At 42.7% G+C, this 11,978-nt stretch overlaps 1 protein-coding gene across 2 annotated transcripts in view; it reads right to left on the bottom strand.

Moving 5' to 3' along the window:
• Positions 1-1,340: 1,340 nt before the first annotated feature.
• The window catches only part of PDE7B (phosphodiesterase 7B), a 266,770-nt gene continuing 256,132 nt past the window's right edge, over positions 1,341-11,978 (bottom strand). For both annotated transcript variants that reach the window (XM_066605837.1, XM_066605831.1), the window contains 4 exons: positions 10,690-10,834; positions 9,328-9,424; positions 5,123-5,203; positions 1,341-3,147 (listed from right to left, as the gene is read on the bottom strand). In XM_066605837.1, the coding sequence (XP_066461934.1) occupies positions 2,933-3,147; positions 5,123-5,203; positions 9,328-9,424; positions 10,690-10,834 (538 nt within the window). In that variant the 3' untranslated portion in view covers positions 1,341-2,932. The remainder of the gene's footprint in view (positions 3,148-5,122; positions 5,204-9,327; positions 9,425-10,689; positions 10,835-11,978) is intronic.

The following is an 11,978-nucleotide window of genomic DNA, read 5'->3' as shown; positions in this document are numbered from 1 at the left end:
TCCCCCCCCCCCCACACACACACACACAACTGCTGCATCTCCGACACACTCTGTACATCTGAAGCTGCAGGGTGCAGAAAGACGCTCCATGGTGACAGTGAGTGTTGGAGCTGCATGCACCGCGGATCCAGAGCAAATGCCTTCGCTACATGCTATGGAAAAGTATTGTGATTTCCGCTCGTGGAGGACAAATCTCAGCACGTTCCATTCTTGCACGAACGACTTCCATTGAAGTCAATGGAAGACATCTGACTTGCGGCCATTCCACAATGACATTGGGGAAAGGTCGTGGGTACCCGCGTCATCGCGTAGCGACAGTGCGGGAAAAACAAACATTTGAAAAAAAAAATCTGTATTGCACATGTTAAACAGAGAGCCGTGTGGACCATCCACAGTACAGATGAAAATGAAAGAAAGCACGTACACATAGTCGCCATCTGGATTCCGCTGAGGGCTCTTGCATGCGCAATCCAGGTCTGCTGTGTGCAGGCGGTCTTAGTATGAGAGCGCCAAAATAATGCACAATACAATTCCATACAGTTCCATAAGGGCTTATTCACGCCCCGCCGATATACGGTGTGTCTTTCTGCAGGGGGAGGAGGCAGGCCGGGCCGGGTGCAGTGCACTGAGCTCCCACTCCCTCTCTGCCCCTATTTGCAATGGGAGGAGGTGGGATAGGGCAGAACTTAGCTCTGCCCCCGCCCGCCCACCAAATGCAAACAGTGGCGAGGGGCGGGAGCTCAGTGCACTGCACCCGGCCCGGCCTGCCTCCTCCCCCTGCAGAAAGACACACCGTATATCGGCCGGGCGTGAAAACCCGGCTGATATACGGACGTGTGAATAAGCCCCAAGACAGCAAATATCTGGGATGCTTTGACTTTTTTTAATTTAGTTTTTTTTTTAATTAGGAGGATAAGGACGATAAATCCGACCTGGCACAGAGCTGCTTCTCATTTGTTAGAGACATTTTCCCTGGGTAGTGGGATTCTGTAAAGAATGGGCGACAGACGTCAGTCAATGTAAAGACAACAGAAAAAAAACCTTCATCCAAGCTACTTTTATTTTGTGTTTTGTCTTGTTTTGTAGCTTTAAAAGATTGAAAGTTGGTATTAATAAAATGTAGTCTTTGTTTCCAATGTACAGTAGCTGCGAGGACTGTGAAGGTCTATGTGGTTTGGGAACTGTAAAATGCCCTATTACAAGGACAACTGCAGCTGTATGATTGAGGTCTGTCCACTCTTAGTATATAGTCTGTTCCTGTGGAGTGCACAGTTTTAGCTTGATTACTATCATTGCATTAGAATACAATGGGACAGAATGACTAAAGCTAATACAGTATATAGGCAATATAATTTTAATGATGCAGTTGGAAGATGCATCACATCAGTCAGTGTTGCACTCTGATAGATTTGGCACACATTAAACTCTTTCTTTAGACCACCTCTTGGGTGATATACTTGAGGCCCGTTTTGTGTACCCAAAAGCTGGCGCATGGCAGTAATATTATAAAATATACAAATCCGCACCCCCTTTTCTAGACACTTTTGAAACGTTTCTAGTAGGCTCAAACTTTTTTTTGGTGCACATGATGAATAAGTTAATCTAAAAAAATGCTTTGCGCCAAAATGACGCTGCAACGAACGCTAGAATTCTGGGACAACAACAATAGTACATCTGCCCCAATGTTTGCACCTCGCTTTCATAAGTCAGATACTTAATTGTTAAGCTTACAGTCTGTGTGCTGATTGATTGCTATAATCAAATGTACAATATCAGTAAGTTAAGCCCTAGTGTTTGATCTCATAGTGATTATCCACATAGAAACTGTTGAAGGTTGACCAAAGGCATTAGTGAATTAGGTCGATAATACACCATTGAAACATAACAAGTTAAAATTTAAGGCCTTTATCCGTAAATGATCGCTCTATTAGAAATAATCTACATACCATATTTACAGAGGATATAATATATATATATATCTTCTTAAAAGTAACAGTTTTCTGTTCACAGTGCCAATATCTGTACAGGTAGCAGTTTCACAACTTGTCAGTATTTTGGCATGGGGATCAGTAGCTCTGTATATACAGAAAATAGAGCAGATACAGAAAATAGAACAGATGCAAAAATACATCTGCTGTAAATACATTTATAAACCCTTTGTGATAAATTGGCCACGAGTTGTAAAAAGCCAAACAAGTCCAGTCAACATTTAGTCAAACTCTCCTTTCACTGAGAGGTGCTTGTTAAATCCAAAGTGGTGTGAAAACATTCAAAAGTGTCCGTACGTTTGTAGGGTAGTGTGGGTAGTGCTTCATTCAAATCTTTAGTTCTGATCTAGACCATATAAAAATTAAAAGTAAAGAGAATATCTTGCTTGTGATACTTTACATAATAATAATATAAATTTGTCTCGTCAGATAGACCTCTTCTGAGTCCAGTTGATGCTGGTGTTTTTTCCCCGCATTTTGCTGTGGTTGTGTTCATTATTTTGTATTTGCTTTAGTGAACATGGTTGAATGTCACTCATAAAGTTGGGGTAGCTTGCATTACGCCTCGAAACATAGTACAAAAGTGCTATATGCTGCTACATTAGTCTGCATATGGCATCCTCTAGTTGGAAGGTTCATTCAGGAGAATCCACCCATCCCTCTGTCCTCGTCTCTAATCGGACAGTTTGATCGCTGGAAATTAGGGTGTTGTTCTTGCCCAGAAGTGAGATAAGTGAGAAATGCTGGAAAGGCTGATATAACATGATACCAGACTGGGCGTTACGTAACCACTGTGACCCGGATTATTATACTCTGCTTCCTTCTGACCTCTCTTAGACCTGTTGTAAAAAGCAACAACAGCCCAAGACCTGAGGTTGATCTGAATCCCTCTTCATTGAAAGCAGCTAAGGAAAAGGCAGCAATGACGTAAGAAGATCTGGTCTCTAGGGTGCTCCACCTTCACTGATCTTTTGGTCGTCTTTGCCTTCAGTTACTGGCCCCAATCGATCATTGCTTTTGCTGCGCTGCTTATGTATCAGGGCCCTCCACTTGGACTTGTTCTTCCTGAGGTGATTCAGCATATTTACAGATAGAGGAGTGTCTCCGGTAAATCTTGTCCACTCCACAAACAGTGGCTCTGCAATGTAGGTTATGAAGCCTAACGACAATTGAAAATAAGTACGTAAGTTTAAATATGCTTGCCAAAAAAGGGAAATAGGACCTAGTCTACTAAGGCAATACTTTAGCATTGGTTTCATTTTTTTAATAATTCATATTTAGATATTAAGTATAAGTTTATATATAAGTTTTACTATTGTGAGTCTGTACAATTAAAAAACATCCTCTGTGCACATGACCTATGATAAAGAGGTTCCCTATCCCGCATATTTATTAGTCAGAATGGAGAGCCATTAATAGGAGTGACTCCCCATCTTGTGGACATTGTCCAGCCATGTATTTATTATATACTAGTACCAGTTTTTCTGATAGCGCAATGCACCACTCACTGGCATAACTATAGGGGATGTAGTTGCACCCTGGCCCAGAAACCTTAGTGGGCCCATAAGGCCTCTCTTCTCCGTGTAGGGAGCTCAGTACTATGACTAAAGCATTATAGTTGGGAGCCCTGTTACAGGTTTTGCATTGTGGCCCAGAAGCTTCAAGTTACGCCTCTACATTAAGGAGTTAAGAGAAGTTGGGGAGCCCCAAGATACTTTTTTGCACCCAGGTCCATGAGCCTTTAGCTATGCCCCTGGCGCACTTAAGCCCCATTTACAAATGATGCCCAACACTCATCCCTGCATGTACTCGCTCCCGTGATATTGCACAGAAACGAGTATTGTTGGCTCGCAGCGGGGAAGCTGGAGGAGATTTCTCTCCTTGCTCTCCCCTGCCCCTCTCCATTCAATAACACATCGACCCTTCAGTACTAAACAGCTGCTGATTACACTGCATGATCATCGTTCAGGATTTTATGCAGCTTAAACGATGGTCGTTCAGTTTAATCAGCAGCTATTCAGTACTGAACGGCTACTGTGTTAAGTGAATGGAGAGGGGCGGGGGAGAGCAAGGTGTGAATCTCCTCCAGCCGCCCCACCCCCATGCTGGCTGCTCTGTCAGAGAGGCAGCAATACTCGCTCCTGCGTGACAGCATGAGAGTGAGTACATGTGAGGATGAGTGTCGGGCATCTTTTGCCCAACAGTCGTCCCGTGTAAATGGGTCTTAACTAATATTTATTAGTGAAAGGGATTGGAGTTGGTCACAGGTCCTAAACCAGCAGAGCCGGACAGCAGCCGTGTGCTTACAGGACCTGTGATGATGTCACCGTCATGTGATCAGTCACCGGGACTCTGAGCTCCGGCCCGATCACCTGACGGTGACATCATCCCAGGTCCTGTAAAAACACGGCTGCTGTCAGGCTCTGCATATTTTAGGACCTGTGATGACATCACTGTCATATGATATGGGGCGGAGCTCAGAATCACGGTGACTGATCACATGACGGTAACATCATCACATGTAACTCACTGTCACTCACAGACAAGTGGTCATTATTATTTTTTCGACTGGCATAAGCATCTAAAAGTCTGTAAATATTTGGCCACAAGAAACTTTTTTTGGCTTTTGCATGTGTTTCTTTTTAAAATATAATAATCAAATATATAATTTTTAAAGGGTTTATCAAGGGAGAAAAAAAGATTTCAAACCATTTGAGGGTTGCAGTAAAAACATTTAAAAAACATACTCATCTCGCAATTTCGCAGCATTTTGCTTTCACCGATGCTCGGTCCCCAGTTGGGCTTCACCTCCAGCTGCAGCAAGGCAGGAATGATGTCATTAACACCAGGGACAAATGACAGCTGCTGCAAGTCACCAGTGGCAAAGGCATCAGGTGAGACGAGTAGGACTTTTTTTTAGGTTTTGCTTCAACTCTTAACTGATTTGAAATTTCTTTTCCCATGGATAACCCCTTTAGGGAAAACCATGAATGGATCTAAAGTTAGTATAAGACCCAATTCACCAATAAGCTAAAAATTAAAGATGACCAGACCAACATGTTATCTCCTTTTGTTATGTGACACATTTCTACTGTTAGGTATGATAATGATGTTTTGATTTAGAATGCACTTACCAACTTGTATGCTGGGTACTGAATCCTTTTGTTGATTGCAAAGTGGACTTATTTCTAGGCCAAACTTCCTTTCAAGGTCCCCTAGGAAGCAAGTTACATTTTTTTTTACTTTCTAGCCATTATCCTACTAATTGACTGCATACACATTACATGCCCAGCAGGAGTCCAGATTCACAGATACATAAAGTACAAAATAATTTGACTTTGGAAATACAGCCATACACTGTACTTTAGTGGGTTAGTGAAAAGGGAAGTGTACAAAGATAGTTATAGCAGTTAATATAAGGTTTATATCCTACACTCAAGGTGATCTCTCGGGATTTCTCCAGATCTTACATTTCCTCCACTCCCTCTCCTCTTTGCACCATCTTGGGAAATTCGACCTCTCCATCCATTGGAAGGTGGAGCTTTCCATCAATGGATCTGCAGCCAAAGATCCAGAGTACGCCATTTCCTCCAGGGAGGGTTATGGCTTTCTGCAGATGCATTGGCAAGCATTGTAGACCCAGTCCCCCTATCGTCTTCGCAAATTTTCCAGCTTTAACACTTCCTTACATCCTTATCCCATTCTTTGGGTTTCATGCTTGCAAAGACACCTTTTGAGCAATTTTGCAGTGATGAGGAACCCTATCGACACACCCTATTAAACATTTTTAGTCTTCGTACTCCTCAATCTGACGCAGCAAGCCGCCCCTATGTACTAAGTTGTACTGAGTTGGGAAAAAGATCTGTCATGGTGGAACAAAAACACAAGCTCTATACCCTTCCATCTCCAGCAAGATTCAAGAGACTGGATTCAAAATTCTCTCTCGCTGGTACAGGGTGCCCATCTGTACACATTGATACCTTCTGTATCTCTACAATGTTGGAGATGTGGAAAAGAGCAAGGTACCATGTATGTTTCGGGATTGTACAATTTCGGCAAGTTTTTGGTCAGAGGTGTGGCACATTAGCTCTAGATTCACAAACTTCGTTTTACCCAAATCACCCGTACTGTTTCTCTTGCACCTTAGTAATATCCCACTGTCCACTTATAAACGCTCAGTGGTGTACTATCTAGTTAATGCAGCAAGAGCCTCTATCCTGAAGCTTTGGCAGCAAACCTCATCACCTCCTATCTCCCTATGGTTTAACACACTACAGGAGATCATGGAGATGGAAGACCTCAAGGCCCTACTTAAGGCTACACCTGACAAATTTCTGAAAACATTGTTTTATTGGATCAAATTCCAGGCCTCACTGGAATACAGAACCCTATACAATCATTGAGTCTTTAAGCCTTTAGGCATCTCAAGTTAATTTAGCCTTGGAACCACATGAACACCTTGGTGTTTTTAGAAGATTGTTAAGCTTCTGATTGCATCTACTTACTCATTGATCTTCTTCCCTTTTCTAATTCCCCCCTTTTTTTCTCCCTTTCCTTCCTATCCCTTGACCCATTACTCCCCACCCCCAACCCCCATTGAGATATTGTTGAGAAAATCTCCCTCTTCATGAAAATGTGGGCCTAATGTAAACTAGATAACTGGCTCCTGGTCTCCTTCATCTGCTTTTTTTTTATGCTGCCTATAATATCTGCATAGAGAGGCACTTCTAGGCCTACCTTTGTTACTTATATATCTGAAAGTTATATAAATTAAGAATTTAAGAAAAAAGTTTTATATCAATGGTCAACCCCACTTGGATGATACTAGTTTGGTTCTTGCATGTCCACCACATGTCAGTAAATTCCTGTGACATTGCTGTGTTGCTAGTCAGGAAATACTTGTGTGGGGTTTTGATATGTAGGAATCATATAATAATAAAATACTGTTGGATATATCAGGCATTTGTGATTGAATACACAGTGAGCTGATCATTATCAGTATCATGGCAAGCTGGTGCGGCTCCCATGACTTACCTGCTACTGGGGCCATGGTTGGGTGCCATCCTCTACGTATTGCACACCATGCCTGCTCTACTGCTTGGTCCCTACTGTCTGCCTGTAGGGTGTGTATGCAATTCTTCCCTTAAAGGGCCAGTGTGCTCCTAACATGTTCCCCTCCAAAGCCCATCCATGTCTGGCTATATCAGGCGTCCTCGCCATATGAATAACGCCTAAACAGTTGAGATCAAGGGTGAAAACCAGGATTCTCCAAGTGCTGCCTCCTGAGATAGCCCTAATCAAACTGGTGTGTGGCAAAATGGATCTGCATTTGCCTGTCTGACAACCAGTTTCTTTGTGCACACATCAAGCATCCATATCACACCTGTTGGTGATAGTTTGAGGGAACAATATACAGCTCTCCTTATTTGGATAGAAACACATTCCATCAGAGAATGCACAATCATCCTAGGAGATGACAAATCAGGACAGGCCATTTACATGAATGGATAAATGTGGATAAAAAGAGGAACTAGAGTGGAAGTGGGACATAGAAGATAAGAAGAGAACAAAAAAACTACCACAGCACAAAACAACAGGCTTACAAGTGACTTTCCCCACTCTTCTATACTTTCCTACAAACCCCCCATATGTCTCTTTACTTAATGGGCAAGAATTCTGATAGTGAAAGCGAAACCACTGAAATCCATTGATATCAGTGGTTTAGTTTCGTACCGTTATCACTTCCGTGTAAGGAGACAAAACCACCTGCATCTGAATCCGCCCTAATAGGCAGGAGTTATTATTAATCATTAACCCCCTCCCATTATAATTTCTCTGTATATACCACTTCTGGTTTTGGCTCACAAAATACTGATGAAAAATACGCTTGTGTGATAGTGCCCTAAAGCCTCATTCAGACGAGCGCGTATTTTGCGCAAGCATAATGCAAGCTTCAAAAAGAACCAGTGGGTTCCTATAGGAGTGTTCATATGCATGGAATTTGAAGCACAATACAGCACGCACCTAAAAAAGATAGGACATTGGCGTCGGTTATGCAGGAGTTTCCATTGACTCCTATAGGAGCAGGAGTTAAGGGAAACTCCTGTGATGCCAATAGCTTCCCCGCTGCTTACAGCAGGGCATTTAAAAGGTGCTTTTGGCCAGAAGCACCTTTTAAATATCCCGCTGTTAACCCCTTAGTCCCTGTTGGGATGAAGGGACTCCAAGAGGGTTCCGTTAATCCCTGCGGGGAGTCCCCTCATCAGTGAACACTGTGACAGCACTGTCACAGTGTTCAGTGATGAGGGGACTCCCTGCAGGGATGAAACAATCCCCTGCCACAGCTGTGGCAGAGGACCACAAAGCTATCCCATTGCTTTCAATGGGGCCGGGGCTATTGCCGCCCCATTGAATAAAGGCAAGCTGATTTTTGGGGGGAAGGGATGGGGCTTAAAAATATAAGCCCTACCCCGAAAATCATTCCTAGCTGTAGAAAAAAAGCTAACTCAACTAGAAGCGCTGTCTGGCTCTACTCCCTGTCAGTCTTCTTCTGTATTCTGGTGACTGGGAATTGAAAAATCCCCGCCCCCAGAAAGTGCTGCCTCTGATTGACTGAACACTGTGACCAATCAGAGGCAGCACTTTCTGGAGGTGGGGATTTTTCAATCCCTGGCCACTAGAATACAGAAGAAGACTGCCAAAGACGAGGAGAAGAGCCAGACATCGCTTCTAGGCGAGCTATCATTTTTTTTTCTACAGCTAGGGAAGATTTTCAGGGGTAGGGCTTATATTTCAGCCCCCCCCCCCCCAAAAAAAAAATCATCACTGCGGGGGTTGCCTTCTTCCCATTGCTTTCAATGGGATGGCAGCAGCTGTGGCAGAGGAGAATGATCTTTGTAGTATATGTTCTCAATGGGGTCGGTGCTGCTGCCGCCGGCCCCATTGAGCGCATATATAAAACACAAGGAATCGCAGATCGCGGATAGGCGCAATCCGCGATTCCTCGTGTCTGCCCGATTTTTCGGCCCCGGTCACGCGATTTGCGGATGCGCATCCGTCATGCGATCCGCAAATCGCGGCAAAAAACGGTCGTCTGACTGAGGCCTAAGGCTGTATTTGCCAGACTCCATTGTGACTGCAGTCAGAGTCTACTGTGAAAACTTATCCTAACTACTGCATCATTACAGAAATGAATACAGGCAATATTAATTGACTTTATTTTGGAGACTTGGCTTTGTCCTGAGAAAATCTTTCATCTTTGTTTAAAAAATAGATGTAAGTTATTGGTCTGGCTCGGCGATGTTGGACATGCTGCTTTGAATTTCTGGCAATATCTAACCTTGTCTGTAAAATTCTTCACAGACTCTCTCACTCCACTGCTTGCTCAGCTCCCACACACGGCATGGATTGCAGATGTCAGCACACTTCAGGGCAATCTGAAATTGTAATTTAGTTCAGTAACAATGGACTTTAGGTCTCATTTCTGTACATACAATTATTCCTTCTGCCAAAGTGAAACAGGAACTGGCAGTTTAAAGTTTTTGTGAATCAAGTAAAGCAATTACAATATCCCCAGGAACATTTGGGGTACATTCACACATAGCAGAAATGCTGCAGATTTTTCGGGGCAAAATCCACAGCATTTACGCAAATGAAACAAAGTAAAAATCCACACCATAAGTCCAGATTTTGACTTGAAATTAGCTGTGGATTTTGGCAGCCACAGCATTTCCCTTCACCTCGCAACCTATTGCATATTACTTTGCCTAAACACCTTCAATTTGAATTCAATTGAAAGGATGAAATCTGCTGCAGATCTGCACCAAAATCTGTGACAAAATCCTCAGTGAATCAGCAACGTGTTAACGCACCTTAAGAAAGCTTTGGAAAACTAGAAGCAATACCTTACTGATCCCTGCTGCTCTTGATTTGACACTTCTTCAAGTCCTCCGCAGGTCTCTGTTAACACAGACACGTGACTGCTGCAACCAATCACTGACCACAGTCGTAATTTGCTACAGCCACTAATTGGCTACAGTGGTCACATGTCCATGTCAACAAGGACCAGGATGGCCAGTGATTGACTGCTGCAGTCACATGTCCCTGTCAACAGGGAAAAGGAAGTACAGAAACCAGCAGGGGGCATTGGGAAGTGGCAAAATACGAATAGTGGGAAATTGCTAAGGAGAGTATTACTTTTTTTTATTTTACGTGATCGGACAGCCCCTTTAAGAAAATGTATATATGATGCTTAAGCAAGATAAAGAACTTGTCCACACATAAACAATTTTGTGCCCTTTCAGTGATGTAAAAGGGGTTTTCTCAAAATTAAATATTATCCCCTATCCACAGGGGCTGGCCATTGGTTGTCTGACTGCTGGGACTGCTGGCTCCATTCATTTCAATAGGACTGCTGGAGAGGGCTGAAAAATATAATTGCAGGCTTCCAGGGAACATGGGCCCTAAAAGGTCTTCCTTGATGGTCTGTGTTCTCTGAAACTTTGCAATTATAATGTTTCTGGATAGGCAGTAAGGTATCACTCAATAGTACTTTTGTCTTTTTTGATGCAAAGTATTTAAGGTTGTGGCTACAACAGAGTACTTCTCTGAATACTGGCTAGCTGGTAGTGCCTAATCAAAGTCATACTACTTGTTTATGGGGACAGGGGAGTTTAGGCTATAGACATTGATTTCTTTTCACCTGTAACATAAAGTGCCGGTGGTCTGAATCTGTCAAGATGAGATCCTTGTTGTCAAGATGATCTTTAAAACGACTTAGAAACTCATTCTGACGACTGATGTCTGTCGATAATATTAAAGAACCCAATTGCTGTTCAATATCCAGCCTGAAATAACATCCAATCGTTAAGGTGACTAATGAGAAGCAAGAAAGAGAAGCAAAAGAGAGCTTGTGTCTCCTTGTGTGATGGACATCCCTATGTGTTGTGGCAAGGATTGTATAGGTGGCCTTAAGGCCATTCTAAACACAACGATGATCGCTCAAAATTTGCTCATAAGCCATCTGTTGAGCGATAATTGTTGTGTGTAAATGTGTGCCCATCGTGCACTTACTGTGCACTTTTCGTCCATCGCTGACTTCAGAATGAAATGCTAGTCCCTCAGGACGATAAGATAAGACGGACCGCACGCTGTGTTCTCTGCGGGCAGCGATGATAACAGGTGATAACATTCTTTAACAGCTGTAAACAGCCGCTGTCCTGCTGGAGGACAATAGCAATGTATTTAGAGAACAGACTGACCGCTGTTCTCTAAATACATGCAATGAAGTACTAAAGGGCTGATTTACCCATTAGTACCTATGCAAAATGATCGCTCAGAACTGTCAGTTTCTGACGAATATTTAGCGATCATCTGTGTGTAAATGCACCTTAAAATGTGCAGCTGTAAATTAGCTGATCGTATTGCCATACTCTGCACAGCTTGTTCCATCTAATAAAAAACAAGATATTTAAAGCCCACAGCAATATAATTTCACCATCACATTCCAAGAATTATCCCATGATAACATGACACCTATGATATTGTGTATTATCCAACTCTCCGTCAGAATGTTCTCCACACCAGTACACAGTGACTACATACTTGAAATTCTGTCAGTATTGACTATGGTTTCATAGACAAAAGTGTAGCTATTTTTGAGAAAAAAGCTGAATATTTTTTTTCTAGCTGTAGACAACTCCATTAACTAAGTTTTCATGTTACAAGCATCAGCATTAATTCTGACTGAGCCTCACCCACCTTATATATGTGAAGTTATCCTAACAACACCATCAGCTAGGTTGGGATTATAATAGTTTTATTATGTTCTAGAACATATATTAGAACATCTTTTGGATTCACTCTAATGTCATAGTGAATTATTCCTCTTCAGCCTTCATCATTTTAGTCTTTAAAGGGAACAAGTCAGCTACTGCCTACTGTCCGCTTTTAGAGCAGAATGCACAGTGATAGGCATGCTGATTTGATCAG

The sequence above is a fragment of the Eleutherodactylus coqui genome, chromosome 1 (genome assembly GCF_035609145.1).
Source record: "Eleutherodactylus coqui strain aEleCoq1 chromosome 1, aEleCoq1.hap1, whole genome shotgun sequence".
Lineage (NCBI taxonomy): Eukaryota > Metazoa > Chordata > Amphibia > Anura > Eleutherodactylidae > Eleutherodactylus > Eleutherodactylus coqui.
Note: the sequence above shows the minus strand (reverse complement) of the source record. Positions and strands in the feature narration are given on the sequence as shown.